The sequence below is a fragment of the Oxyura jamaicensis genome, chromosome 3 (genome assembly GCF_011077185.1).
Source record: "Oxyura jamaicensis isolate SHBP4307 breed ruddy duck chromosome 3, BPBGC_Ojam_1.0, whole genome shotgun sequence".
Classification (NCBI taxonomy): domain Eukaryota; kingdom Metazoa; phylum Chordata; class Aves; order Anseriformes; family Anatidae; genus Oxyura; species Oxyura jamaicensis.
Genome location: NC_048895.1, coordinates 58,379,888 through 58,407,880, shown reverse-complemented (window position 1 = coordinate 58,407,880; position 27,993 = coordinate 58,379,888). Strand labels below are relative to the sequence as shown.

The 27,993-nt window shown below is 37.2% G+C and overlaps 1 protein-coding gene across 1 annotated transcript in view; it reads right to left on the bottom strand.

Annotated features, from left to right (window-relative positions):
- The window catches only part of MAP3K5 (mitogen-activated protein kinase kinase kinase 5), a 99,854-nt gene that overhangs the window by 14,134 nt on the left and 57,727 nt on the right, over positions 1 to 27,993 (bottom strand). The window contains exons 11-24 of the mRNA XM_035321106.1: positions 27,377 to 27,530; positions 24,725 to 24,832; positions 19,818 to 19,867; positions 14,959 to 15,054; positions 13,678 to 13,759; positions 11,607 to 11,740; positions 7,882 to 8,009; positions 6,964 to 7,100; positions 6,259 to 6,364; positions 5,184 to 5,341; positions 4,523 to 4,700; positions 3,450 to 3,470; positions 2,127 to 2,304; positions 1,855 to 2,023 (exon numbers count right to left, since the gene is read on the bottom strand). Of these exons, the coding sequence (XP_035176997.1) occupies positions 1,855 to 2,023; positions 2,127 to 2,304; positions 3,450 to 3,470; positions 4,523 to 4,700; positions 5,184 to 5,341; positions 6,259 to 6,364; positions 6,964 to 7,100; positions 7,882 to 8,009; positions 11,607 to 11,740; positions 13,678 to 13,759; positions 14,959 to 15,054; positions 19,818 to 19,867; positions 24,725 to 24,832; positions 27,377 to 27,530 (1,699 nt within the window). The remainder of the gene's footprint in view (positions 1 to 1,854; positions 2,024 to 2,126; positions 2,305 to 3,449; positions 3,471 to 4,522; positions 4,701 to 5,183; positions 5,342 to 6,258; positions 6,365 to 6,963; positions 7,101 to 7,881; positions 8,010 to 11,606; positions 11,741 to 13,677; positions 13,760 to 14,958; positions 15,055 to 19,817; positions 19,868 to 24,724; positions 24,833 to 27,376; positions 27,531 to 27,993) is intronic.

Genomic DNA, 27,993 nt, shown 5'->3' with positions numbered 1-27,993 from the left:
TTATAGAGACTAAAGATATCTAATACCAATTTCCGTAGCAGAAGGACATGCTGTGTTTGGTTCTCTTGTATTTGCCGGTTTTATGCAATAACGTTACAGCTGGCTAGGCATCAAGAACTCTGTTTGCCAATAATGTTCAGTTTTTGACTAGTTAATTAATTCTGATCTGGATGAAACCAAGATCATTTGTTTGTTGCGGGCATGAGGGGGAGAAGAAGGAAGCTCTAGAGCAGTAAAACATCACATAACTAAAGCACCTCTGATCCGTTTTGATTTGAAGAATTAACCTGACTACAGTCTATACTGAAGTTGATTCCTCCCTCTGTCCTACAGTATCTGATCTCCTTTTCCTGTAAATAATTAAGCAGCCATTAGGGTTGAGAGGTGGACACAGAAAAGATACGAAGTCCATCGAAGGCATGCTGGGAACGGGGGAACCAGTATGGCTCCCTAATAGGGAACAGAGGTCTATTCTGGGGAGGGTCATTCTCCTCCCCTAGCCTCACCCACAACGACCACTTCATTGAAATTGTTCTTATGAAAAGTTCTTATGACTAAAGTGCAAAGAAAGCCTAAACCCTGATGAGGCCTAACAAGCAAGTCAGGCTTCTATCTATTGGTACTTTCTGGCATTTAAGTAGGGCATAACAGGTAGACACCTCAACTTCCCCTTAACTGCAGTTACTACCACTTTCAGGTGGTTTGAGCAAGTTTTCCACTCTCTGACAAGGAACAAAACTGTGGCTAACAACTGTTATAGCAGCACTCTTGCAAAGCATGGATCACTGGCATATCTCTCATTGCCTTCTATTCCAACACTTTCTATAGTTACCAGGACAATTGCTGTGTTTTTCCAAGAATTAGAAGCCTTTTTTTATTATTTGGTAGGGCAGCAATTTCCAGTTACTTGAGCTGTGGTACATGCATAAGAATTGCATTGGTTCCATCAGTTTCTCAAACAGTACTATCTTTAGAAGCTGATTTGCCACATTTCACACAAATATGTTTCAGACCAGCAATACTCAGCCTTGAGAATCAAGTGAGTCAATTACCTACTAACATGCGTTACAAAACAGGAACAAGAAAATCATGTCATCCAATTTCAGTGTTGCAACATTTAGCAGCGTGGGGATGACCTGTAATTTATTCAGTGTCATCCTGAATTGATACATCATAATGAATCATCCCCACAAAGGAGCGCCAAAAGGTCATTCTGCAATTATTTTGCTGTAACTCCCACTACTACTCCATCTTCCCTCCCCTCCATATGTGGCTCCCAGCTGCTGTGAGGAAGAGCGGCAGTTTATTTTCTACCTAGTCCCGTCTCTCCTCTTCTGTGGCGGTTGGCTGCAAGGCAAGGGTTTACCAGTCACCCTACTCTTTCCTATGCAGTCACCTAACTTAGGGCTAGAGCAGGCCAAAAGACCTAACCCTCTCTGCATCAAACCAGTCACTCAGAAGATGGAACTCTACAAGAAGCTCAACCTCCTGGGGATGATAGACACTACATGAGTTGATCTGAAGTCCTCAGCTGATACACTAGCAAAACAGTATCACGAAATCATGTTTGCCATTGTCCAGCCAGCACTAGTATCCAGGTGTTCATACAGTGGGTACTAAGAACATAAAATACATATCTAATACAGCATAAACATAATTTTAGAATCTATTTTTATTAGCCCCAATAAAATAATAAACTGTGAAAGCTTATATTGCATATATTTTCTAGTTTAATCAAGTGATATTTTTTGATTGCTTTACTATGTGTAAATTTGAAACTTCCAGGTAATTGTAGATAAGTCTTCAAATTCCACTTTTTTTTTTTTCTGTTGTTGCCTTTTGAAATTACTTTACCTGTGCCAAAGCTTCCATCAAGTTCCTCACCACCTTCTCTTGGTCCTCAGTTAATATCCTGTGAAGGGTGGCTCTCCTTTCACTATCCTTCTTCAGCATGAAAAACCCAGAATCTTTCTCTTCAGGTGAAGGAGGTGCACTGTGATCCTCAAAATTTTCATCTGGGATGCTGAATGAAAGATGCTCAGTGAAAAGAAACTTAAAAAAAAAAAAAAAAAACCCTAATGCACATGTTCCTGATCTACTGACACAAATGTCAGATAGCTCTTTACCTCAGAAAAAGGGACCGGATTCCCTTCCCATCTTTTTCTCCACAGGATTTGGCTCTTGTTTTGAAAGAGAATGGATCAATTTTTAATTCTGTATCAGGTGAGACTGAACCATATTCACTGCTGCTACTTGTATCTTCCACCAGAACAGGAACAGGTAAGGATATACTCCGAAGATACTCTATTTAAGAATATTTAGAAAGTAGAATTAAATAGCACAAACACAATTCTGAAACACAAAAAAAGGTTATTCATTCAGACGAAACAAATTCTGACTCCTGTCTTTCCCCACACAGACAAAATATGAAAAATAAAATGAACAAAAAACTCCTGACGTTTGTCCTTCTGGAATAGTTATCCTTCAGGTATGCTTTTATTGAAAAGGTTCTTCAGATACTGGAAATCTTGGGCTCTTTGCATGTTTACTTCCAGAACATCAACACTGGAGTGAATGCACATCACACATTATCAGTATGCACTCTGAGTAGTAACAAAATGTTTTGATAGGGTAAGTCATGTATGCACATTCCAATAATTCAGTTTTTATATGTCTATATATACAGAATGTATTTGCTTATATATTACAATATGAAAGGCATTTTTAAATAAAAGAGAAATATCTTGTTACATATATTTATGTATCAGATTATTTGTACAAATTTAATTAGTTCATAGGCTTTGATTCATAATAAACACGAATGCTAAGAGATGGGGCTTTTTTGTTTTTATTAATCAAGACCACATACAACTACTGTTGCAAGAAACTATAAATACCTCTTTCATACATCCACATTTCAAAATGTACTTCTATTCAGCAGGAAGGTAATTTTTTTTCCCTCTCCCCTCCCCACCTTCCACCCCCATTCTAGCTGGGGTATTTCCTCAAGAAGGACGTCAGCCAGGCTTGACAAGGGGTCCCAAACAAATTCTGCTTCTGCACCACCCCTTTCACACCATTATACAAATTTAACCTAATAAAAATCTGTTATCTTTCTCCACAGAGTTTGGCTCTACTGCTACAACACAGCAGCCATTTGGTTCCCTGTTCAGAGTTCCACTAAACTGGCCCCATAACAACAATTCAGCTCTTCAAGCCTGCTTTACCCACCTGTATAGACAATTAAGCCAAGGTAGCATTACAAATATATTTTTTTTTATTAATTAGAATTTGTACAATGAATCAGGGCTTCCTAAGAAGCATCATTTATTTTTATAATTATGCCACTTCTCTTTGCAAGAATTTGGTGTGGCAAATTATACCATAGTAAGTGACAACCACAGTATCTACACAGCTATGTTTTTATAGAAAAGTATGTTAAAACTCACCATTTGTGTTAGCTGAAAGAACTGTGGGAGACAAGCAAATAAAAAAATGAAGTTAATTGTGCTGAAATTAACCAAGGAAATAAGCGTTATCTAAAGAATAACTCCCTTCTCATTTTTATGGACCATCTGGACTCTCCTCTGTGCAAATTCTTATTTTAAATAGGATTTATTACCATATAAAATTAAATTGAATCTGTAAAATAGAAGCTAAATGCTATCATTCAATGTTATCTCCTTTACCTAGTATTTTCTTCCTGTAGGTAAAATGCTAAAATTATGCAGAATGTATTTTATGTGCGTATATTAAATATATGTCATTCATACTCCCAAAACTTTAGTTACGTTCCATAATTTTAAAACATTGCAGGGAACATGTGTGTGTGTGTGCATGCGTGTGTGTAAAAATAATGTAATTTGCTGTAGGACAAGCATTATTTCGCTCATGTAGAAAGCTTTCAATGCTCAGTATCATGTTACTATGTTATATAAAATGCACTCTGTACAAATATTATTTGAATGCAAACATATACACATTGAAAAAAACAGATGCAGAAAGACTTTTAGGGGTAGTAGAGAAGGAGATGCTAATCTTTTCTTCCTGGTTTCTAGTAACAGGATGCACAGCAACATGGCAACAGCTCAAATCTGCATCAGAGGAGGTTCAGACTAGACATTAGGAAAAATAGCTAGACACTGGAACAGGCTTCTTAGGGAAGTGGTTGATGCCCTGTGCCCGTCTGTGTCTAAGAGCATCATCCAAATGCCTCTTAATGATATACTTTGGATCAACCCCCAAGAAGTGTGACAGCTGGACTATCTTTGTAGGTCCATTCCAAGTGAAACTATTCTATACTATCCTAAACCTTAATATAAATATTAATATAATCTCCTAAGTGACAACTTGCTAGCAGAATTCTGCTACAACAGTCTTTCTACAGAAAGCCACTGGAACAAAAGACTACACCTGAACATTCATCTAGGATGGGTCTTCATCATAAAGACTACATAATCAGTTTCAGGAAACAGTATCATTTATAAGAAAGAAATTCCAGAGCGAGTTTAGCAACAGTTACCTGAGAGTTTTGATGGGGACTTTCTTTTTTTGCTTGAAACCTTCAAGAATTCATCTACAAGTAGTTCATGAGCAAAAGCTCGTTTATCAGGATCTGGTTCAAAGCAACGCAGTATGAAAGCCTTGGCTTCTGCAGACATGGATTCAGGAATCTCTGGGTGTATTTTAAACATTCCCACCTGAGACAAAGGGGAAAAAGTGTTCTGCACTGTTCTTTTCTCAAATGCTAAATAGGAAAAAACATCTAGGTACCAGATGCAGTATATTGTTTTCATGTTTTGATACTACCTTTCTATAACTAGTTCATTAATGCAAGGAACAAAATTATTGCCAACTGTGTAATTATTCAATCAAATGTAAAAATACAATTGTAAGGAGAGGCTCTGACAAAGTGGAAAAGTCAGAACTGCTTTTCTTTGCCTTTTTTTTTTAAAAAAAAAAAAAAGAAAAAATGCTGGTGAATAGCTGTTACTGCTCCATTACTTTCTTCAAATACACACAGCACTCCCACTCGATTGAATCAGCTCATTCTTCTTAAAATCCTCATTAGTGAAGCATTTCCTCTATCTTCTTTTCCTTATAATTCTAGCTTTTCCAAAACAGTAACAAGATTTCCTGTGTTTACAAGTATTGGTGTGAGTTGTACAAGGAAGATGTCTGACCTTAAACATAGCTGCTTGTGGTTCTCCCAGTTCATAAAACGGGGGTTTCCCTGTAGCCATCTCAATGATTGTGCATCCCAAAGACCAGATGTCTGCAGCCTTCCCGTAGCCACGGGGCCCTTTGTCAATGATTTCCGGTGCCATATACTGAAGGGTACCTGTTTAATACACAACCATCATTATTTACACACGTGAAAGATGTGATAGCTAAATAACAAGACAAACAAAGTGGGAAGTGAATGATATCAGGTGAGTTAACAAAAACACTATTATTCAAAATAAAAAACTAGAAGTTTCCTCATGCATTAAACAAACTCAAAACACTATTCAAAATGTTATTTGTGCTAAAATTATTTGATATGTACTGATCTTGTATCTCTTCAATGACCATGACAATTACTAGAGGTTTCAATGACCATTGGATTAGATGTAATTTTTATTTACTGTGTTATATGGATTAAGATGAAAATAAGGAAGATTAATCTGAATGGGATTCAAAATGGAAAAGGAAGTGATGCCTGAACCTCAAATAGCAGATGATATTAAGGCTTCTTTTCTGATGGGAATCATCCTGATAAAGCATTCTGTTCTATTTGAACAGAACTTTAACAGAGAAAGTAATTAAAATAACGGTCACTTCTCACTTTGAGAAATTATTTAATAATCACTGCATGATTTCATGATTTAATATCCAAATCAAATTATCAAGCAGAATGAGAATTAAGTTAATGACAAGCTTTGTAGATGATGCCAGGATGCCCAAACCAGTCATGAAAGAAACAAAAAAGTAAGGTCAGCACAGTGAAAAAGCTATGTATATAGAAGAGGCAGACTCAAATATGACATAAGAAAGGCAGTGCTCTTCTGCTGTGGAGGACTTTTTTTTTTTGTCTCAGATTCAACTTCCAAAGCAGCGTTGTGTCTTTGAGTACTGCATAGCTTAAGAGCAAGTATACCTAAATTAGCTTGCTCTACCAGTGACTTTTTACATTGATTTGAAGACAAGAGAAGTTAAGCAGCTATGAAATCTGACCCCATACTGGAAGTTGGAGCAAAGTCTCCTCTGAGAACATACCAGTGAAGGTTTCAGTACACGGGTTGATTCCTGCAAGTCTCTTTGAAGTTCCAAAGTCTGAAATCTTTAACACTCCACTGTACGTGTTGATAAGCACGTTATCACCCTAAGGAACAGAACATCCAGAGCAATTATTTTTCTCTGCTATTTGTCTCACTTGCATTACTTGTATCTAGAATACACTCTTTTATAAGTAAGAATTACTTCCTAAGGCTCTTTAGCATGGACAAGAAAGGGAAATCAATAGCATTCCCACCTCCTGTAATCCCATTATCAGAAATTTAATCTCAAAGTGAACTTCTCCATCTACAAGAATTTTAGTTTAAAGACCAAGACAGAGAAACATCTTTAAAAGAAAAAAGAACTTTAGAAGTCTAGAATCTCACTGGAAAAGAAACTGTTCATATCCCACCCAGTCTTCTTCACTCCTGATACATTTTTATGAAAGCTTGATCACATAATTGAAAACATAAGTAAAAAAATATCCACTTTACCACATCTGGTGTGGCTATATGTAATTTTTTCTAAAAAATATTTTGTTAGTGTAGATTCAAGTTACAACGGCTCATTTATCTATGCACACTTCAGAATGGTAGGAAGTCTGTGACAATGAATAGCTTCCAGAAGGAAGCGTAAGTTACAGAACAAATAAATGGGTTATGCAGTTACATAACACCACCAGGCTTAATCTCCACAATTTCTCACCTTTATGTCTCGATGCACTATTTGATTATCATGGAGGTATTTCAATCCTTCAAGAATCTGCTTGGTGTAAAAGCCAATTGTCTGCTCATTATTTTTTAATGGTCCCCATTTTGATCGTAGAAGAGCAGAAAGACTGCCTATAATTTTGGAGAGGAAAAAAACGAGAGTAAAACCAAATTAATTTCTACTTTACCTCCCAAAGGATAAGCAAAGTAACAACAACCAACAATCCCAAACCAAGTGTAGGTACCTCTTGTATAATGAAAGACCCTCTCTTGGAAATACTTTCTTGCATCATCATCTAATTCCTGACTAATTAAAAAGAGTCTAAGTATCTCCACTGGCCTTGGCTGCAGCAGATATATTCTCTCAAGCAAGCAGATCAGAACCTTTTTAGTCAATGCGTTCATTTCTGTTATGCCTGGAGAGAAGTTGTCCAAGAAGAATGTTGTGAAAGAGTAAATAAGGGTGGGTATACATACGTATGCCTCTGTACATAAACCAAATCCACAGCATCTCAAGAAGCTAAATCCCGTAAGTGGGATTTTCATTATGTCTGGCTGGTGTAACTTCTTTGGTCTCAAACAGAAACAAATGCCAGTCATGATTCTCTTGTGTTAGGTACTTGAGAAGGGCTCAGTCATCTGAGACTAGCTACAGTCTTTCTAGTAGGATGACCACCAATCACCTGCCACAACAATAATCTGAGCTGTATCTGTAGCACATCTCGTCTAAATCCTGATCAAGCACTTGGAAAACCCTTACAGTTTTTTCCATTAATTTAAGAAAGACATATTAAAGAACTCTTTTTTTTTTTTTTTTCTCTTGCATGAAATACATCACTCTGCAGTGATGTAGGTCTTATATTTAAGATGTTAAGAAAAAATAATCACCAAACCAGTCTCGACCACTACTTACCACCAGGCACCTGCTCCATGAATATCTTAATGAAGCCATCCTCACTAAAAGATCCTAAATACTGGACAATGTTCTTATGTTTGAGATGTTTATGCAAAGCTATTTCTTCATGCAGAGGTTGGGAGTATCTGGAAAGAAAAGAATTTATACAATATTCAGCTTCAGGAAAAAAGTCTTGAGTTTACTGTGGTAATTAAAGTTCTATTTCAGGACCCATGAAAGATATTTATGCTGAAGTGCTGCATCCAGGAATACAATAGGATCTGTTAGACACATTTAACATCAGTGGTTATAACCACCACATACGAAGAAATCATTCACATATGAATATACCCAACATAAAAAATTATATGCAATATTGTATACACACACAAAATGTGATAAATGTACATTTATTTACATAGACAGCCTAGGCAAAACAATTTGTGGAAAAGGAACTACAATCCAGCCCAACACAAAGAGAATAAACAGTTGAGCAAATGGTTGTATGTAGACTAGTGTCAAAGTGAACTAGTAAACAATTGAGTTTGATTAAAACAAATCACCGTTTAAGTTTCTAATAATGAAGGAGGAGTCTTAACTGAAAGCAAGAGTGGATAGCTATCAAAGTAAGAAATCAGGAGTCTTTTCATGGAGAGGAATTCAGAAGAACTGATCAGAATAATTTCAAATTTAGTTTAGTCAAAGGACAAGTATTTTTCAGAGACGTAAGCTTTTTCTGCAGTCCTTTTTGTCAAGGTTTCTGGAGTCCAGACCCTTTGGTGTGGAACAGCACCAGAAATCTACCTCAGAAGCTGACATGCTCCCAGAGCCAGCCCTAACACTCTTCTTGCACCCACGGGTGAGTCGCACACGCCCTGGCAGGTTAGCTGCCAGATCCTGTGTTTTGTCTGGCAAAATATAGGTAATACATTCAGAGTCTGGTGGCTACTTCCAACAAAATACTAATGTCTGTAGTCATACTTTCAGGATAGCTGAGACAGATGTTGGACACAAACCTCTCTGCTCAGCTCAAGAAGTAGCTGCAGAGTGCTGAGCATGTGAGGACATGTTCAGGTGCTTATACTGAGGGAGTACTAAATTAAACCACAGTCTCAGCCTTGCAGCTAACTGCAATCAGAAGGAACATTTCCTCCTCCCCCCCTTCCTTTTCACCCTCAGCAGGTTGCTCTCAGCACAGATTTGGAGTCAATACTGGTGACGTTCTGGCCTCCTAACAAACTGGCAACAACACTTCCATTTATTCATATTTGTGCTGGGGAAATTAGGGGTCAAGAGATGGTTTTCTGCTGCTTCAAGTCTAGGATTTAGTTCTTCCTGGAGCCAGTAAAGTGCCAATGCCAGGAATGCAATCCAAGTTCTTGGGGTAAAAGCACCTGTGAGCTCCACTTTTTTTGGAGCGAGTAGTTACCACTTCACCCTAAGAACAGCATCAAGCTACAAATGGAGGCTGAACTCTAAAAAGTAGAGGGGAAAAAAAAGCGTGTAATCTCAAAATGCCTCTGGAATATAAATGTTATAGAAAACAAAAAGTATTTCATTAAAGAAAGTGTGATCCTGCAGCCCTCAGTCTATGTACTAAAAATAATTTTAGTTTTGTCACACCCCTCTGCACAACAATAAAGATTCTAACTATCCTGTTAGTCATTCAGAAATTCTAAAATCATTTGAGGTTATATTTCTGAGTTGTACCAGAGTAATATTAATTCAGAGTAGCAACAGAAACATTTATATACTTCTTCCCCCAGAACTGTTAAACTACACAGTCTTGAACAACTTACAGAATTAAGCAAATAAAATAAATCCCTAAGAAATTTCTCTAGAAAGATGTAGGATTTCTTGGAATCATGGATTCTTAGAATTATTTGTGTTGGAACAGACCTTAAAGACCACCTAATTCCAACCCCCCTGCCCTGGGCAGGGACATCTCCCACTAGATCAGGTTGCCCAAAGCCCCATCCAGCCTGGCCTTGAGCACCTCCAGGGATGGGGCATCCACAGCTTCTCTGGGCAACCTGTACCCGTGCCTCACCACCCTTCTACAGTGAAGAATTTCTGTTTTATACCTAATCTCAATCTACCCTCTGTCTGTTTACAGCCATTAACCCTTGTCCTGTCACCCCACTCCCTGACAGAGTCCCTCCCCAGCTTTCTTGTAGGCCTCCTTTAGGTACTGGAAGGCCCCAATGAGGTCTTCCTGGAGCCTTTTCTTCTCCAGGCTGAACTACCCCAGGTCCCTCACAGCCTGTCCCTCCTCTTTACATGAGAGGTGCTCCAGCCCTGGGATCATCTTTTGGCCCTCCTCTGGACTCTCTCTAATGGATCCACGTTCTCCTTGTGCTGGGGTCCCCAGAGCTGAATGGCAGGGCCTCATGTGAGCAGAGAAGAGAGGGAGAATCGTGCCTCTAAACCTGCTGGCCACGCTTCTTTTGATGTGGCCCAGGATACAGTTGGCTTTCTGGGCTGCAAGCGCACATTGCCAGCTCATGTTTTAGCTTCTTATCAACCAACACCCCCAGGTGTTGCTAAAATATGGGAAATTCTGCTGATGTAGAAGCTATCCATTAGATCAGGATAGTAAAAACAAGAAGTCAAATCGGCGAAAGACAAAAAAAAACTTGCAAATATGGATTCTATTCCTGACTTAAATGATGGACAAAAATACACCAATTGGCACACCCAGTATTTTACCAGTATTCACTTAGTATCTTATTCCTCCTGATAACAAGTATTGTTTGTATTTATCAGAAGAGCTTCCTTCATGAAAATATTTCTTTAATCAGTAGGAAAATGAGGGATGTATCTTCCTGTTACTGACCACGGAAAGAACTGTTACCTACTTTTCCTAGCTTTCTGAATATAGAGGCACAAGTTATAGTCTTGATGATACTCTATAATCTGAGAGGTACTTCAAAGATCCAGGCACTTGACTCACCTGTTAAGAAATAGCTCGCACAACACTTGACCACAAAAACAAATGTAATCGTAGAATTTTAAAACTGTCAAGTTATTCTTAAAGTTAGTTCAATTTGCAAAGAAAATATATGTGTAGACTTGCTATCACTTTCATCGGAATATTTGTGGAAATTATGTATTCAGAATACCATACACTACAAACGTCAAGATATACAAGTACAATAAACATGACATGTTTGGACTTTATATGTTAAACATTATAAATGAGACAGGGCACTACACAACGTTACTGCATTAAGAAGCATGGACAAAGAGATCATTACATGTTTTATGCTACTGTGAAGGGGCTTTATAACAAATTAGGCTCAAACAGAAAGGAAAATGTCTTTATCAACAATTCAGGCTCAGAGTTTTAAAGGATTCCGGAAGTTATAAGTTTCAGAAGTTCTTTTATAAGAACCTGCCTACGTATGCACGCTTCTTATAAATATGCTTTAGACAGAGCTTTTCACAAGGTACTTGAGCAATATTCTGTATTTCAGCAACATTTCTTTTGGAAGGTAAAATTATTATGAACTACTAAGACCAAAACTAGAAAACAAATTCTCAGTTATTGGAATCAAACCATTCCACAACATGGAAATGTTTACTTACAAAAAAAGGGAATACCATGATATAACTGACAGCTTTGTAGAAGAGTGATGGGAGCTCTTCCATCAGATTACTTAATCAGATTTTGGTTCATTAAGATTACTTAATAATGAAAGCGTGTAATACACAAAGTCTGGAATAAGACTCAGTTACCATACCTGCTATCTCTTTCCGGGATTTCTTTAATAGCGATTCTGACTTGATTGCTCAAATCTCGTCCTGCGTATACAATGCCGTATGTCCCTTTCCCCAGCACTACTCGCTCACCATTTTCATCATATTCATAATCATACTGCAAAACAAACAACACATTTAAATGAAACAGGGATAAGACGTATTTCATCTGACTCCATACACACAACTAAGGCATCTAGGATGTTAGCTTTTTTCTTAAGACTACAGAAGAGAGGAAAATACTTCAAGATGACAATTTGGGTACTGTGCAGACATGCTCTTTGTCTCTCCACTGACTTTAGAGAATACACTGGCTTCTAAGGTAGCTATCTCAGTTAAGTGTGAAAAGCTAAGCTGGCCTTTATCTGTTCTGTGTAGTTACATTTATATGTTTTAACAGCACCCGCAATCCTATTGGTAGGAATAAAGACAACAAAAGACGACAGAGGGCACTCTGCACCAAATTGAGAACTTCAGCTTCTACACAGACAGATGAAGCAAGTCTGTCTTAATTTATTTCAGATGCTCTCCTGACCTGACCACATCTTCCAAAAACAGCAAAACCAACTTTGCTAGTGCCAGGTCAGACAGCAGAGTGTGCCAATGGAGGTTAGTCAGGATTGCAGTGTATTAACCATGGTTTCAGCAGAATTTAAATTTCAAAGAGTTTAAGGCCAGCCCAGAAACGGTCATTAGATTATCTCATCTGTCCTCTTGTGTAACACAGACATATAATTTCACTTGCTCATTCCCATGCTGAGACCAGTAGCTCATGCCTAAATAAAGCATTTTTATTTTCCCCGCGAATAAAGATTTGTATCTTTTTCGTAAAAGATACAGATAATCCAGTACTAGCTTTAGTAATATTTCAACAGATTCTGAGGGTGAAGTAATTCCTCTTATTTTTAATTGTTACGTCTTTCGGCATCACTATATTTCATTGATTTTTCTCTACTAAGTTAAGGACCCTATTAACAATTAGCAATTTTCCCTGCAAAGATATGCCCTATAATCAAGTGACCTACTGCTTTTCTTTTTGCTAAAATAAAACAATTAGGTAATCATAGTTTCTTATTACAGGGTATTTTTTTTTAGCCCACAAGTCACTCTAGTGGTTTCCATTTGTCCCTTCTCCAATTTCAGATATATTATAAAAATTCCAACGTCAAAACTGGGACAGAGTACTGGATTTATTATTCAATACTGACTTCTTCAGTTAGTTTCAGATGTCTCCAGAGACCCAGGACATGGTCCTAAATATTTCGGCTTGTTTCCGGCTGCCTAGAAGAAAATCTAAAGACCTCAAGTACTGCATTGCACTCAGTGGCCTTGCATTCACTTTTCACCTATGTATATGTTCAGATAAAAAAAATCAAGGTGGAAATATAGTGTAATGGCATACACATGCAAGCTATAACTCAGCTAACATGGTTGATAGCAGAAGTAAGGCATCCTAGGCTTCAGTGTGAGTTAGTAAAGGGTAGTTTTCTACCCTTATCCGTGTAGAGAGACTCCCAGCCACACCATCATCATCATTTGATTTGAGTTTGCTGCTCATTACAGTGCTTGCCTACATATTGTAATTACCATGGACAAGTCTTCCCCAACTACAATTACACCCTTGTTTGTTATGCAGATGACCTGCCAATAATGTAAGTATAAATGATTCCATTGGTGCACGAAATAGACAGTCTATAAATTTAAACAGATGCTAATATTGCCTGGCTATATCTAGACTCTGAAGTAACTGTAGCAAGAATTACTTTGCAATAAAGTGCAATTATGAAGAATTGTAGTTGAGTACTTTCTCAAGTGAGTATGCTAACTGAAATAAGCAATTAATCTATGCTGGTTATAAAACCTGGATGCATTACAAAGAATCATTAAATAATAATTACTGGGGATAAAATTTTGAAAACCATAGCTTTCATCTAACTTCTTTTGGGGAAGGGATGAGTAATTTATTCCCTTAGTGAAACTCTACAGCAGAAACCCATAATAGTTGGTGTGTTGAAAATAAGTTAAAAAAAAAAAACAAAACAAAACACTATATACCTCCAGGGAGTCTCCATCACATTCCCCTTCCTCTGTAGTCTTCCCTATTTCTTCAGTGATGCTGTTCACCATGTCAAAAAACCTGTTAAAAGCAAGGAAAAGAAAATTAAAAAAAATGCAAACATATTTGAGACAGCATGGGGACATACAAAGCACTTCTCTCTAAAGTACCAAATGAACTGAAAGATTAGATTTAAGTATAAATTTGGTGTAAAAGCTTGTTTGCCAGCAAAAATGAAAAAAAGATTTTTTACATGGAGATTTAACAGCAAAACTAGCACCTCCCCTACTTAAAGTCCATCTTTTGTATGTGATGAGACATCCATGATGTCTGAAATTATCAATGGAATTCGTATTTCAATAATCTGTGTACATATCAGGTGAAATTCTTGTCCTGTACCATTGTTCCTTTACATCCAATGAAAGCGCTAAAGCATCAGGAGAAGTGCCTAGAATTTTTGCATACATTTGCAGAAGTTTTTGTAGAGCAGAAAGACTAGTTTCAGTTGCAATGAAAAGGAGGGTCTATTTTACAAATTCCCATTAAAAAAAAAAAAAAAAAATATCACTATATATGACTTACCTCCTTTGAAAAAAACATAGGCAGAAATATCATGCCAAGCTACTGCTCACTCATCTTCTGAGAAATATTCAGATACAAAGGGAACATGGTAAAAGAATCCCTATTGATGCCTTCTGGATCAATTCAAGACCGCAGCCCTTAAGCTCAGAGCACAGAAGTGCTGCTTAGTGTAGCTAAGACACCCTTAATTTTCTGCAAACTCTTGCCAAGTTTCTTATAGGGATTCTCCTACAGTCATACTTAAGTAACCACAACGCTAACGTAAAGGACATCAAGTGTGCTTCTCTGTAATCAGAAATAAAAACTTCAACTACAGTAAAAGAAAAGTCTTGACAAGACCTCCTATTGTTGTTACCCCCAAATACTGCTATTTCAGAAAGCCCATTTGCAAGTTTAGAATGTTTTGTTCAACAGGGGGCAACAAACACTTGTAGTAAGCCTTAATATGGCAATTAGAGAAAAATAATACCACAAAATGCATAAAAATATAAATCTTAATTATGTTTCTAGTATTTGTCTGAGCTCATTCTTTGACTTTTCAAGCCTCATGCATTTCTAGGACAGTACTATGCTTTCACATAAAAGACTGTGACAACTGATGATGCTCTCACCATAGTTCTGAAACAGTCAGCCACTGTTGCACATGCAGACAACATCCACCCTAACGCAGATTGTTTTTTGAAATAACTATGACACACCTTCTGCAGTGAAGTTCCGTGCAAAAATAGATTTGAAAGTCATCTGAGTTGTGGAGCACATACAGAAAACAGCACCGTTCTTCAAACTTCGAAATGCTGAAAGAACAGCCAAGCAGAACATGTTATTAGAAGAACACATCTCGGCTTCTACCAGCTATGTCAAACCACAGAGATCAACATATTTATTTTGAAAAAGCACCAGACTGAACCTAAGAAGCTATATAGTTTTTCCTTATTGTAAAATTACATTCTTATATCCTCTGAAGATCATGTTCAGTTGTCTGCTATCACTCATCTTGTCCCCTAGGCCATACACTGACCAACAAAAAGTAGGAGCAAAGTAGTTAAAAAAATTATTTCAATTGACATGGGTCATTTTTGTTTTCAGTGTATCTAGGTAAGGGCCTTAAATGCCAGCCCTGAAGCTAGGATGAAACATTGCTTCAGGATCACATTGGGAAGCTGGCCTTTGAACTCCAACCATGAGTTCTTCCCCCTTTAGAAATAAGCCACAGCTCAATCCTGAACACAAATGTTTCCAATTGGTTCCACAGGAACTGGTATATTGATAGTATAATGGAAAAATATTTCTAAATTAGGTCAACATTAAAAAAAGCGGTGAGTGACTTGACCAGCCTTGCCCACCCACTCCTTCCTTCAGTTTTGCCTTCATAAACAGGAGTACAAATATAATGTAGAGATATGTATGACATTTTCTTATGGATGCATATATGCCTCAAGGTAAAAGATGTACAAACTCTGATGCAGTTGCCAGTTTTCTACCCAAAGTAGTCCGCAGCTCTTGCAAAGATAATCATCCACCAGATTTTTTTTGTATATAAATGTTATTACTGTGTTCATTAAACAAAATACTAAACATTATTTGAAAGAGCTCTTTCCATAATTTTGTCACATGTTGAGGGTCAGGTGTCAAACTGATTCAGTGTAATTGATTGCTAGTGTATCAGAAAAAAAAGTGGCTAGAGCTGTTATGACAATATAATACAGTATTTGAGAAACCAGAACAAATTGAGACTTCTTATTAACGTTCTTATTAACATTAATACACTACACAAAATCTACACTGCTAATGAAATCAACCTATTTTAGTTGGATCAAGATATTCATCATGGTTTTGATTCACTTTTGATTCACATTCTGCTTTTTGTTATATCTTGCCGAAGAATTTATGATTTAACATAGCAGTTCTTTAAATGTCAGGAAATACTTATAACTTTCAACATTTAATAAGTGTCTATGGTTGTTGCTTCTTTTAACGATTGCTCTACTGTAGATCCCTTGCTGTAACTTTTGATAAAGAAACTGCTGTTTAGACAAGTTGGGGATCTGCATTTCATAAAGCTACTTATTAGAAGACAGATTCATTACTACTTGTCATTGGGTGTTGATACTCACCTATTTTTGTCAGGAAAAGTTCTTATGTACTAAGAGCTGCACACATCTGGGAAGACAGTCACTGTCCCTGGTTTACCAGGTAGCTTTTATTTAATAAAGTTTTTCAAGCATATACATGAACTCTCTAGCTGTGGAGAGTTACTCTCTAGACTAAAAAATACAAAGTTATAAAAAGAAACTGTAATTTGCTTGGGAAACGCCTCATTTTGAGAGTTAGAGCATATGTAATACCCACTGACTTCTATGACAGCAGAATTGGAGCTCAATTTGCAAAACTCAGAAGACAAGCAGGGAAGCACAATGCAACGTGGCCACGTGCCCAACTCATGTGCATCCAGAACTCCCATTAGCTGATGACAAATAGTGCAGATGCTGTAACTACTGCTAACTAATAATTCTAGATGAAGCAGCAGATAAAACAGTTATAAGCATTGGCAGAAACCATAGAAAAGCAGCTTCATGGAATTTGTTTTCCTGAATTGAGAAGGATACACATCTTCCACTGTAATAACTAAGCAGTCTGACAAGATTACAAACTTCATGAACTTGGTATGGAAGATGAACATCCCTGTTAATTATTTAATTATGAAAAAAATTGAATGGAGATCTGAACCAACTTTATCACTGTGTTTCTAACACTACATTTACTGTCATGATCCCTGTGGCATTTTCCCATGGAAACACAAGTAGCAGTTATTTCACAATCCAGGGCTTGTAAGGAACACCAAGGAAATCCCAACTTGTAGTCTACCAACTTCATTCTGCTACTTTATTTTTTACCTCTGAATTTGAAAAATAAATAGTATCTTCTTACTTATATAATGAAAACTTTATAACTTGATGAAGAAATGCAAAGCACCTTGGGGAAGCAGCTAGGTTCCAAGAACTTTGATAAAGCCTTTAAGGATTAACAGTACTTTTGGCCAGATTCAATAATAAACATTTGCATAGGAGAGGTTAAGAAAGCATACGATGAAAGAGTTATTTACATTAGAGTGCAAACTACTAATCACCGAGTTGTGTGTGTTTTTTTTAAGCTAAGTCCAATTACTATGATTTCCTGCATATAGAATGTGATTCAGAAGTGTGTTCAGAGAGCTCTATACCCATTTTCAAGTTCCTGTGCAACTCCTGAGAGCTGAACTCGAAAATAAGATGCTGATTACACTGGCTGATAAGGACCACACAGAATAATTGTCCCCTCAAACATTTCCTTGAAAACATTACGCATTTCAGTGCTAGATGTCTCTTCAGCTCTGCTGCCAAGAGACTCCTCATGTAATGCAATAAATGTTTATGGAGGCCTTTGCTGAAAAAGCCTCCAAGATCATGTACGAAGACCTCCCTTCGATGTTAAGGCTGCACCTCTAAAGTTGGCTCTTACTAGTCCAGAGGCAGAGAATCTGTAATAAGGCTGGGAACTTCCCCTTCCTAGACAGCTTTAAGTCTAGGAGTTTCAGAGGAGCCAAAAATAGTTCAGATACAAAAATAAATTAGAAACAGGCCTGGTTCTGAAGGACGTCCCACCCCAAAGAATACTTATCTTCACAAAGCCAGGAAAAAAAAAAAAAAGGAAACAAAAAAAAAACACTGAAAAAGGAAACAATTAGAAACTTGCAAGTTTGAAAATTAGACTTATGCAGTTTTATAATTTCATAAGATAAAGACCTCCCCCTTCAGCTCCTCGTAGAGGCAGACAATAAGTTTTCTAAGAATTCAGTGACTCTTGACCCTGACTCATTTTAAAGTTTTCCAAGGGGCTTTGAACATCTGTCCAGATGAACAGATTGGAATTTCAATTGACAAATTAAATGACTATTGACAGGTTTAAATAACAAATGCGGGAGAATATACTAAAAAAGCACTAACCACACTACAGCTTACTAATGCCAAAAAAGGTGGTTATTTTTAAGAAGCACAGCAAAACATAACATAACCGAAACCCAAACCACACCAAATTAAATGTATTATTGCAGTTTTTGCTCAAAATAAGCTAAATCCCACAGGACTGAACTTCTACGTCTATTGATGATGTTTTGTTTTTAAGTTAGTTGTTGGAAGGAAAAATAATCACCCATCTGTGCAAAAAATGTACTGCAGACATAGCAACAGCTTTGTGTGTATGGAACAGTTATTATTAGAACAGAGCAATGACTATTTAAAAAAACGTAAGCTTTCTGGACTTTTTTTTTTTTTTTTTTATAATTACACTAAACACAAACACCAAGTGGAAAGTCACAGGGTGCCAAAGTATAGATAAATCCTAGAAAAACAAACGAGACTAAGATGAAGATCTGATCTAAAGGAATCACAGCAATGGTAGAACACTACTTTCTTAGTATCAGCAGACACAAATTGCAAGGCTGGACCCTGTCAGACAAAAACTTACACTACATTTAAGCTGGGCTAGCAGAGCGGACCCACTGTCTCACAATATAGCACAACATCCCCGCTACGAAAAACCTGCAACAAATAGTTCTTCCTATCAGAAAATACTCTCCTGAAGTCAAGCAAAGTATGCCAAAGATGACAAAATTTCCTCCTTTATTGATATCTCACAGACCAAAGAAAACCTAGAAGGCTTCCAACGTGTAACATTGTACTCCTCTAATCCAGTCTTGCACAGGTCATTCTTGATCATTGCTTATGATCCCATTGCTTATTAGTTTATGCTAACCTACTCCACATTAATCTTTGGGAGGTTATTTATTTATCTTTCCTATTGATTTGCTTTTCTGGTCTCTGAAACAATCTTTGAGCTTTTACTTCAAGATCTATCCACTATTCTGCCACTTTTATCATTGCTGTATTGACAGTCTCCCCTCCCTATGGGCCTTCTCTGGAAGAGTTTTGGTACCATACCAAAAGCAAGCACAGAAAATCCATACACCAAAACTTGAGATAAGCAATTAAGCCACTTAAGACACATTAACCCGCCTTCACATCTTCCCTAGTCAATTCCTCATTTCCTCCTTGTTTCTGCATCCACATTACTTCCTGACTTACATGTTGTGTTCAACAAGCATCTGTGGCAAGGACTCCTTCCTTGTGTTTATCAGTTTCCCAGTACGTCAGAATCTCAGTGCACAATGACAGCTTTTGAATGAGATTCAACTTAGGCAAGGTGACACGAAATGTTAGCAGTTATTATAATTCAGCCTTAATTAGCATAAAGTGATTATGAACTTTACAAAAATATTAGTTCTTAAGTTTAACAAATATTTTTTCCTAATTTTTTACATAATGAACTCTGAAGGTGGTCACTTCTGAATCCAGAATAAGATTCCTGGGGCTTCACTTACAGCAGGGCATCTGTGAAAGTACTTGCAATATTCAGCTCCAGTTTCACGTCCATTACTCCACCAAGTTCCACAGCACTAACTTAATATAATATTCATTCAATTACTCTTTTCATTTCAAATGATGAAAGGGAAACTACTTACCTTACTCCCCTGATAGAAGCAGCACTGAAGTTCCACTCATGAATACCCTTCTGTAACACAAGAGGGGAAAAAAATAAATAAATAAAAACCCCTTTCTTTTGGAAAATCAAGAGCCAGTAGGCATATCTTCTAGCCTGACACTCAAGAGACCGAAAGAGAAACATTTGGATTATAACAGCCTATATTACCTTTTAACAGTTATTCTTGAGGGCATTTCTTACGTAAAAAGCAAGAAAAGTTCTGCATAGGTTTGGTTGGTTTGTCTCTTCACTGTTTGCTCTGCAAACACTATATATATTATTTTAGAAAGTAAGCAAAGCAGCAGATCAGCACCCAGGACAAGCTCTATGGGCAGCCCTTCTCAATTCTGCTTCACTTGCAACCTTCTAGAAAGAAGTAAGAAAAACCACCTCTGAGAATAACAGCCGGCTCTACATGCTCAGCGTCCTGAGTGTGTGGGAAGAATCAGCTGAGAACGCTACAAGCAAGGAGTCTGATGCTGGAGAGTGAAATGGAAAATACTTGAAAAGGAGATTAAATTGCTCAGGGAAGGAACAAATCCAAAGGACAACTGTCCAAAGAAACAGAAAGCAGACTACTTCCTTAGGAGTTCAGAAGAGAGCAGTAAGAACGTACCAAAACTCCTGTGAGCTGCTGGAGTACTAAACTAGGCTGGAAGAAAGAAGCCACCCTACAAAAATATGAAAGGCCAGGCCTCATTTATTTTATCTTTTACGTTTTAATGTGTCACACTGAGCAGAACCAAGCTCTCTCTGCAGACAGTTATATCAATCTGTGCTTCAGTTTTAATAAAAGTTTACAGTAGGAATCAGAAGTCTTTTGTATCTTCTGATGAAAACATTTGCCTTTCAGGAAAATGTGGAACTGCACCAGCTTTAAGTCCTGGCACCCTTGGGATCCCACCACAATTAGCAACGTATTTGAAGGAAATGCTCTCTACAGTTAAGCTTCATTTTGCATTTTAGTCACCTGAGCAATTAGAAGGCACGGAGACAGATCTTGCTGAGAGGTAGTTTAGAGCATAAGGGCATAGTGTCAAACAATCAAATGTATCCCAAACGACAACATGAAGATGTGTAGCATGTAAAACGTTTCATGAATACTGACGTACACAAGAGTCAAAACAGATACACGGCCAAAATAGATGCACAATGTGCAACAAATGATGGATGAAGTCATTCTCTCAGCTATGGCAGTTTTCTGTAAGGCTTGCTAGATCAGCTCCTTTGTAATTCTTGTCTTTCTGCTCGAATTGCATTAAAGGTTATGAGGCTACTATAAAATGCCTAACACAACGTACCGGGAATACATACAAACATTTTTCTTTAAGTACAAACTTCACATTGTTGTAATTTTGAAGCATTAAGCAGTAACTACAGAATCTCTTCAATTTTAAATGGGGTTGGGGTGGGGGTCTTGGTGCGGTTCCAGTGGGGCAGAAGGACAGGAAAATAACCTGAGATGAAGTGGGACTGCATCTTGAAGTACCAACTGATGCTAGTATGAAGTGTTGGTACTAATCAAGTTGACTGGTTCTCTTGCATGAAGGAAGATCACCTACTACACCCCCTTTATTAGCAGAGGGATTTATCCACACGCTTCTTTTACTCCTCACTCCCTATACAAGCTCTACCACTTTCCAATTTTCCATGCTTGAAAACTCTCTTCAGAGCTTAGCTGTTGGTACTTGTCCAATTCCCAGTACTGGGAATAATCTAAAGCCTAAATCTAAAACAAGCATTCTGACAGGCAGAAATTTTCAAGAAGCATAAGTATTGTGGGCTTTACATGTCATCTACACGCAACTAAACTCTCACAGATTCATACATCTTTCATTAACCGCACGATGTTCTCAGGCAATGAAATAATATGAAAGTTATGTCCCTCTCAAGATCTTGCCAAGTTTTGAATACATTGGAGTAAACATATCAGGCATGCTATCCAAATCCAGCATCTGTTCTTCAGTTAGGCAAAAAACCACCAACCACCCAAAACAAAACTTCAAATGGTTTCAGAAGCCAAGACGAAACAGAGACAGGCTGTTCTATTTCAAACTTGCAAACTGCACTGCTGCATTCCTCTAGGCCCATGTGGAAAGGACTGCTAAAATTAGGGTACTGAGGGCAAAGGTATCATGAATTCTACAAAACACAATGCCATCTGGCTTTTATATTCGTCTATGTAAAACCTGGTATTATTAAGGGCATAAACAATATGATAAGCTGCTAAAAAAAACACAGAAGAGGAAAAGGCCATGTTATTCATCCCACTATTGACTGTCATTCTCCTATTCATTAGAAAGTTGCCAGCTACAAGCTCTCCTGAGTTCCACTGCGAATTTGAAGCAGAATTAAAATTTCTAGTGCATGAAGGGAAGTTCATATGCTTAATAACTCACAATCCTTATTCTTAAAGAAATGACTGCATTTTGGAAATTAAGTAAATCTGTTAGTTTTATGATCTGAAACTGGAAGCACAAGCTGCTAAACCTCTAATAGACCTATGCTATGTGGAATAAAATTGTACAGCTGAAGCAGTTTCCAAACCCAGACATCTCACCTGTCCTTGTAGCCACGATAGCTGGTCTTTATTTGTTAGCCAGTCCCTACAGAGCCTATCATCAGCCTAGTAAGGACCAAAGTAAGAGCATTCTTCAGTGCAGTGGGCTGAAAGATGATACAGATTTCCTCCACAAAATCTCTTACTAGAGACAGATATTAGACTGGTTATATTCATTTGACAAGGAATCCTGTATCTCCAAGTTCTTCTAGTCCCCTTTCTCCCTGTACAGTTTCTGGTGGATTCAGAGGACTTTAGCAAACTTGCAACAACCTATTATAATCCTATAGCTGAATTTGTAACTATGAAATTGCCCAGTACATTCTTTTGATGAATATTATCGCTTGTAGGGCAAGAATGCCTGAACTCTGTATCAATCAGATCCCAAACTACTGTTCACTACAGTAAGGACTCTGGCCAGAGCAAAAGTACAAGTAAGCGTGTCAAAAACTGACCTCATCTAATGTTATCATGTAAGTAGGGAAGCAAAAGTAGGTGAACATTAGTGTGCAAAAAGTACAGATGTACTGCCCAAATCAGGGCCATTGCTGAAAATATTAAGGAAAATGTACTGGTAGCTAAAAGGAACGTTTACACGCTATGAAATACCTTTTTGGGAATCTGAGTGCACCCAATCAAGTAAATTTAACTCAAACTGAAATATAAGCAGTGATATGCCACGTGCAGCAAGCCTACTTGTTTCACCTAAATTAAACTCTAAAAGCTACCAGGATCCTCCTCAAAAATATTGTATACAAACAGAAAAAACTTTTAATACAAACAGCGTAAACAAAAGAACAAATTAGTATGGAACGGCTACAAACCACTTCAGACTGAAAGCTACAAGACCTAAAGCAGCACACTGCTAATTCAGCAGTAGTATTCCACCTCTAGGCTCTTTTGCAGGTGCAGTGACATTCTCAAACTGCTTTCCAACACAGAGTCATTTGTGAAACCTATACCACATTTGTGAAAACTACACCAGTATTCAGATGGAGCTTGATCACTTTATATGAAACTTTATATAGCAGGACTCAATAGCTCAAAACATCCTTTCTGGTCCTATGTTCCTTCTTATACTATAGACAAGCGACTTAACAGAACGTAATGTTTGGAAATTAACTACACACCAAAAAAATCCCACACCTACAAACACAAAACACATGCACATACAAGTGGTTTCTAAATAGACTAAATTCTAAGTATAGAAACACTTTCAGAACAGGTATTTTACAATAGCAAGGTTTACCCTGTCATACTGAAATAATAATTCGTTATGTGGTAAGCTTTGCTTTGGTATGGGAACCACATAAATATGTTTTTTAATGTTATTCTCATAGGCTGAACCTGCCTGAAAATAACATAAGTCAGAATAAAACACAAATAGAAACTCATTGGTCTATGCAAATATTTCAGTCTGTGCCCTAATGTGCTATTTCAGGCACGGTTCATTTATGTTCTCAAACTTGCAATAAAAATTCTAAGCACTACTGTATCATGTAGTCTGCATACAAAAACATTTATCCTTTAATGGCACAAGCACAAAAGCTGAAGTATTGACTACCTGGAAAGTAGATCTTCACTGTCCTACCTTGTAAGCAATCAGAATGCTGCCACAGAAGAATTACCAGTGTTAATTCTTAGGAAGCACTTATATCTCATGAGTTCTGATCCCAGCTGACTCAGCCTTGATTCGTGTAACCCTTCCATGCTTCCATGATCCCTTCTTTCTCTGGCATTCTAAGATGTCCTCCCCATCTTCATTCTTACCGACATTTTGCTTCCTAAGCAACCCAAAAGGTAATAACCATTCACTGCTTCCTCTCTCTTTGCATCTCCACTGTTTCTAAACTGCTTTCCAAACATATCTGGATATCTCACACCTTGACTTAAGGAATTCCCTGAATTTCTGATTTCTATACCTTCTGAATGTCTATCTATCCTTCTGCCAAATATTTCTTTGCCTCTTGTTTGATTCCCCTGCTATTTTAAGACATAAGCCTTTATTACTTCCACATTAAAGTAATATTTACCACAGCTGAAAAGCAATACTAAGGGTATAGGAAGTTCATTATACAAAACATGTATAAGAAGATGCAAGTTCGTTTTAAAGATAGTGGAGACCAAAGATCCAGTAAGCAACAGCACAAACTTAAACGAAAAAACACCTGGCAATGTATGTGCACATTATTTTCATACATGTTGCTAAGTCACCCTCTCCTTTACAGAAGTTAACATTGGATACAACTGTTTGTTATATGCCTTATATTCCCTGCATACTTTTAAATTGTGGAAAAAAGTTACAACTGCAGACAATATCATGGTACCTTGTCATCAGGCAGCACATGCCAGATTGACACAGTCTTCTCCTCAGCTTCACTGTTGATGGAGAGATAGGAGGGTTGATAGATTTTTGTTGGTTCCAATATTAAAACCTTGTAGAATAAAATTTAAGAGTTAGTATCAAATATGTAAAATTTGTGAAGTATTAAAATCTTTTAAAACTATTTCTGTAGTCATACTAGAGCAAGAAAAACGGGAAACAGGATGAATGATAGAGCTTTAGGTACTGGGCTAGCTTAGCGTGGCTCACAGTAACTTAAATTAAAAATTGGCATTTTTTATCTAAGATACATGCTATGAGTGATATGTAATTTTCTAAATGAGTTCTCAGAGCCATCAGATTTGGAAAAACTTTCTGTCACAAGTCCTTCCATTGCAATGCCATTTGAGAACATATCTACCATGTAGACAAGATTCAGGGTATACCTTAATTATCTTTGGTAGAAGCATATTTGGGTAAATCAGAAAACACACATTAAGCTGGAGTTAGAATGAACTGTTTTTGATTTGATTCTGTGAACCACAGTAGCCAGATTAAATGATTTTCTCATAAGCAACAAGCATCACTGCAAGAGGCTGACTGAGAAAGATTATAGAAAACCTCATAGAATAAAACTAAAACTAGAAACATCATGTAGAAGAGATGGGATACAATGCATCAAGACTGAGTCTAACATAGCCACTTGGTAAATGAAGCCAATCTGCTACTTTAATAATGATCTGCCAGAATTACTTTCAGATCTATACCCTTTAAAGGAAAAGGTCAGATCTATACCTTTTAAAGGAAAATGTCAACAAAGCTCAGCTATTTGAAGAAGTGTGGTTTCTTATTAAAACTGTTTATAAGTTTATTTTAGATTTTCAGAGGTAAAAATCTGATGTCTAAAATGACAAATCCATAGTGCCTGCGTGGAAGGTATTCTCATTCTGAGTAATGAGAAGTATTATATTAATTCGAGAAGCTACTCTGTCTTCCACCAAACTGATTTTGGGAGTTCAAAGAATTGCTTTAGAAAGTAATGAATGATTGGAAAGAGCCATCAGTCCAATCTAAGTCCCAACAGCTCCTACAGAGTTAATGAGCACATGGACAAACTGAAAGAAGCACAAGGCCAAATTTTGAAAGGCACTGAGGCATTTAAGGAATTTCAAATGTGTCTATCTGCATCTCTAGGCAGAGTTTTTAAAATCAGCTTTAGACCTTTTCATGAACTGGGGGTCAGTAGGTTACAGCCTACTTGCTGTACAAGCCACATCATTTCTTCCTCTAATAGCTGCAAAGAGAATTACGACACCAATGCTACCACCTAGGAGACCAACTGCCAGCTAGGTGACTACCAATGCCCAAAGTCCTTAAGTTTAAGCTCTGAGACTTTCTAAAAAAGTATATATTTACTTATTTTTTTGCCAACGTAGTTATTTGTAGGTGTAAAGAAGTTACTATGTTTCTTTTTGCTGACTTGTCGCATGGTGTGGTTTTGCTTTTGAATAGGCACAAATATGTTTCTTTTTACAAGAGATGACATGTCTGTCAGCAACACCAGAATAGGTTCCTGAAGGGGTGATCAAATACAATCAAACTCTGTGGTCATTGAGTGTGTCTTTCGGCTCTTGCTATTACTATGAGCATTTTGTCTTTTGACATTAAGAAGAAATCATTTGTCTTGGACAGTTCTGTAAGTCAGAAGCTATTTTAAGTATCTAGTTGTGACATTTTGTCATCAAAATCATAAGATTGGGCTGTGTTCTTTTTAAAATGAGAGTATTCAAAATACTTTGTTTCTCTGCAAAACTTTAGGTTCATTCTCCTCAGAGAAGCAGAAAGAGACTCCCTAGAGAGTTCCATGTTGCTTTTAGTTCACTGTCTCAGTCCATTCCTGTTCAACACTACATTCTTCCTTATCATTTACTATCCCATTTACAACCTGAAGAACTGTACAAACAAGTATGCACCACTTCAAGTATCTTAGTGGGTAATAGCAACTATTTAAAACAAAAAGCTGTATTTGCTAATAGTTGGCTAAAAGGAATATCCAAGACATTTCCTCATCATATGTCATTAATATATAGCGGCAAAGAACTTTATACAGCACATTGTATAACACTAAGGTATCTAATAAAACTATTTCATCGGAGTATTTGTGGAAGAAATCAGAAATATACACAAGTTATGGTGCAGCATTATTGAAATATGTTGTTTGGTAGCTGAAAAAAATAGATTTTTCTGTTTAGTCTGATTTTTACCTCTAGTAGATTTTTAAGCTCTAACAGAGCACATGCTTAGTTGGCAACAGGATGTGAGAAGCCTGTTGAGTCAGAGAGAGACTGGAATTAAATGTCTTTTCTTCAAAATGTATCTTAATATAGTATCACCTGGAATACATTCCGAAGTTTTGTTTTAGAAGCATACCCATCGGTAGCAAACACTAGATATCTATTTTGACTCTCAGTACTTTATTAGAACACACTGTGCAATCCCATTGTAGCCATGTGAAATCAATTAAGACAGTCTAATACACAGGCCAAATGCATTTCTACTGGACAAGCAGTTTATTGTCAGGGAAACTACGAACAAGCAGTATTTTGTATTCATTTCCTTCATGTCACGATTAAAAACAAACAAAAAACAGACTTACTGGAAATCTAACTACAGTCACATCTGTCTTTGTGGCTTCAACAAGGAAGTCCATCCAGAAGTCCACAAGGTCCTGTTTGGCCATATGCTGTTCAGGATTCAGTTTCTTAAAATGTTGATATATCAAAATAGTCTCTACGATAGACTTCAGGTACCTGTGATCATTCAAGCATACACAATAAATAAAATACAGTTTGTAAATAAGAATGTCTACCCTTAATTACAACTGAAGCACCCACCACTGCAACACCAAGGCAGTCAGTACAATTCTGGTTCTCTAGGATTGCTTTCAATAATAGCAGCTCCTCATTTAGAGCTGGAAACACAGCAGCTACGTTATTCATCTGAAATACAGAGGAGTTCCAGGACAAAACTTCCTGCACGTATTCCTCATTTTTATACTGTCTACTATCCTAAGCCATAAAAGCTTCCTGAAATAGCTAAATCCACTGCCTATGGACCAAACTGTGCCCATGTCCAACTTGTTTCTATAGTAAATCAACCTCAAATGATAGTATAGTATATAAAAGTATATAAAATAATACAATGTAAATAGTATATAGAGATGGCAAACCAACCTCAAATGATAGCTCAGAAAAATAGTGCACTAGTTTAACT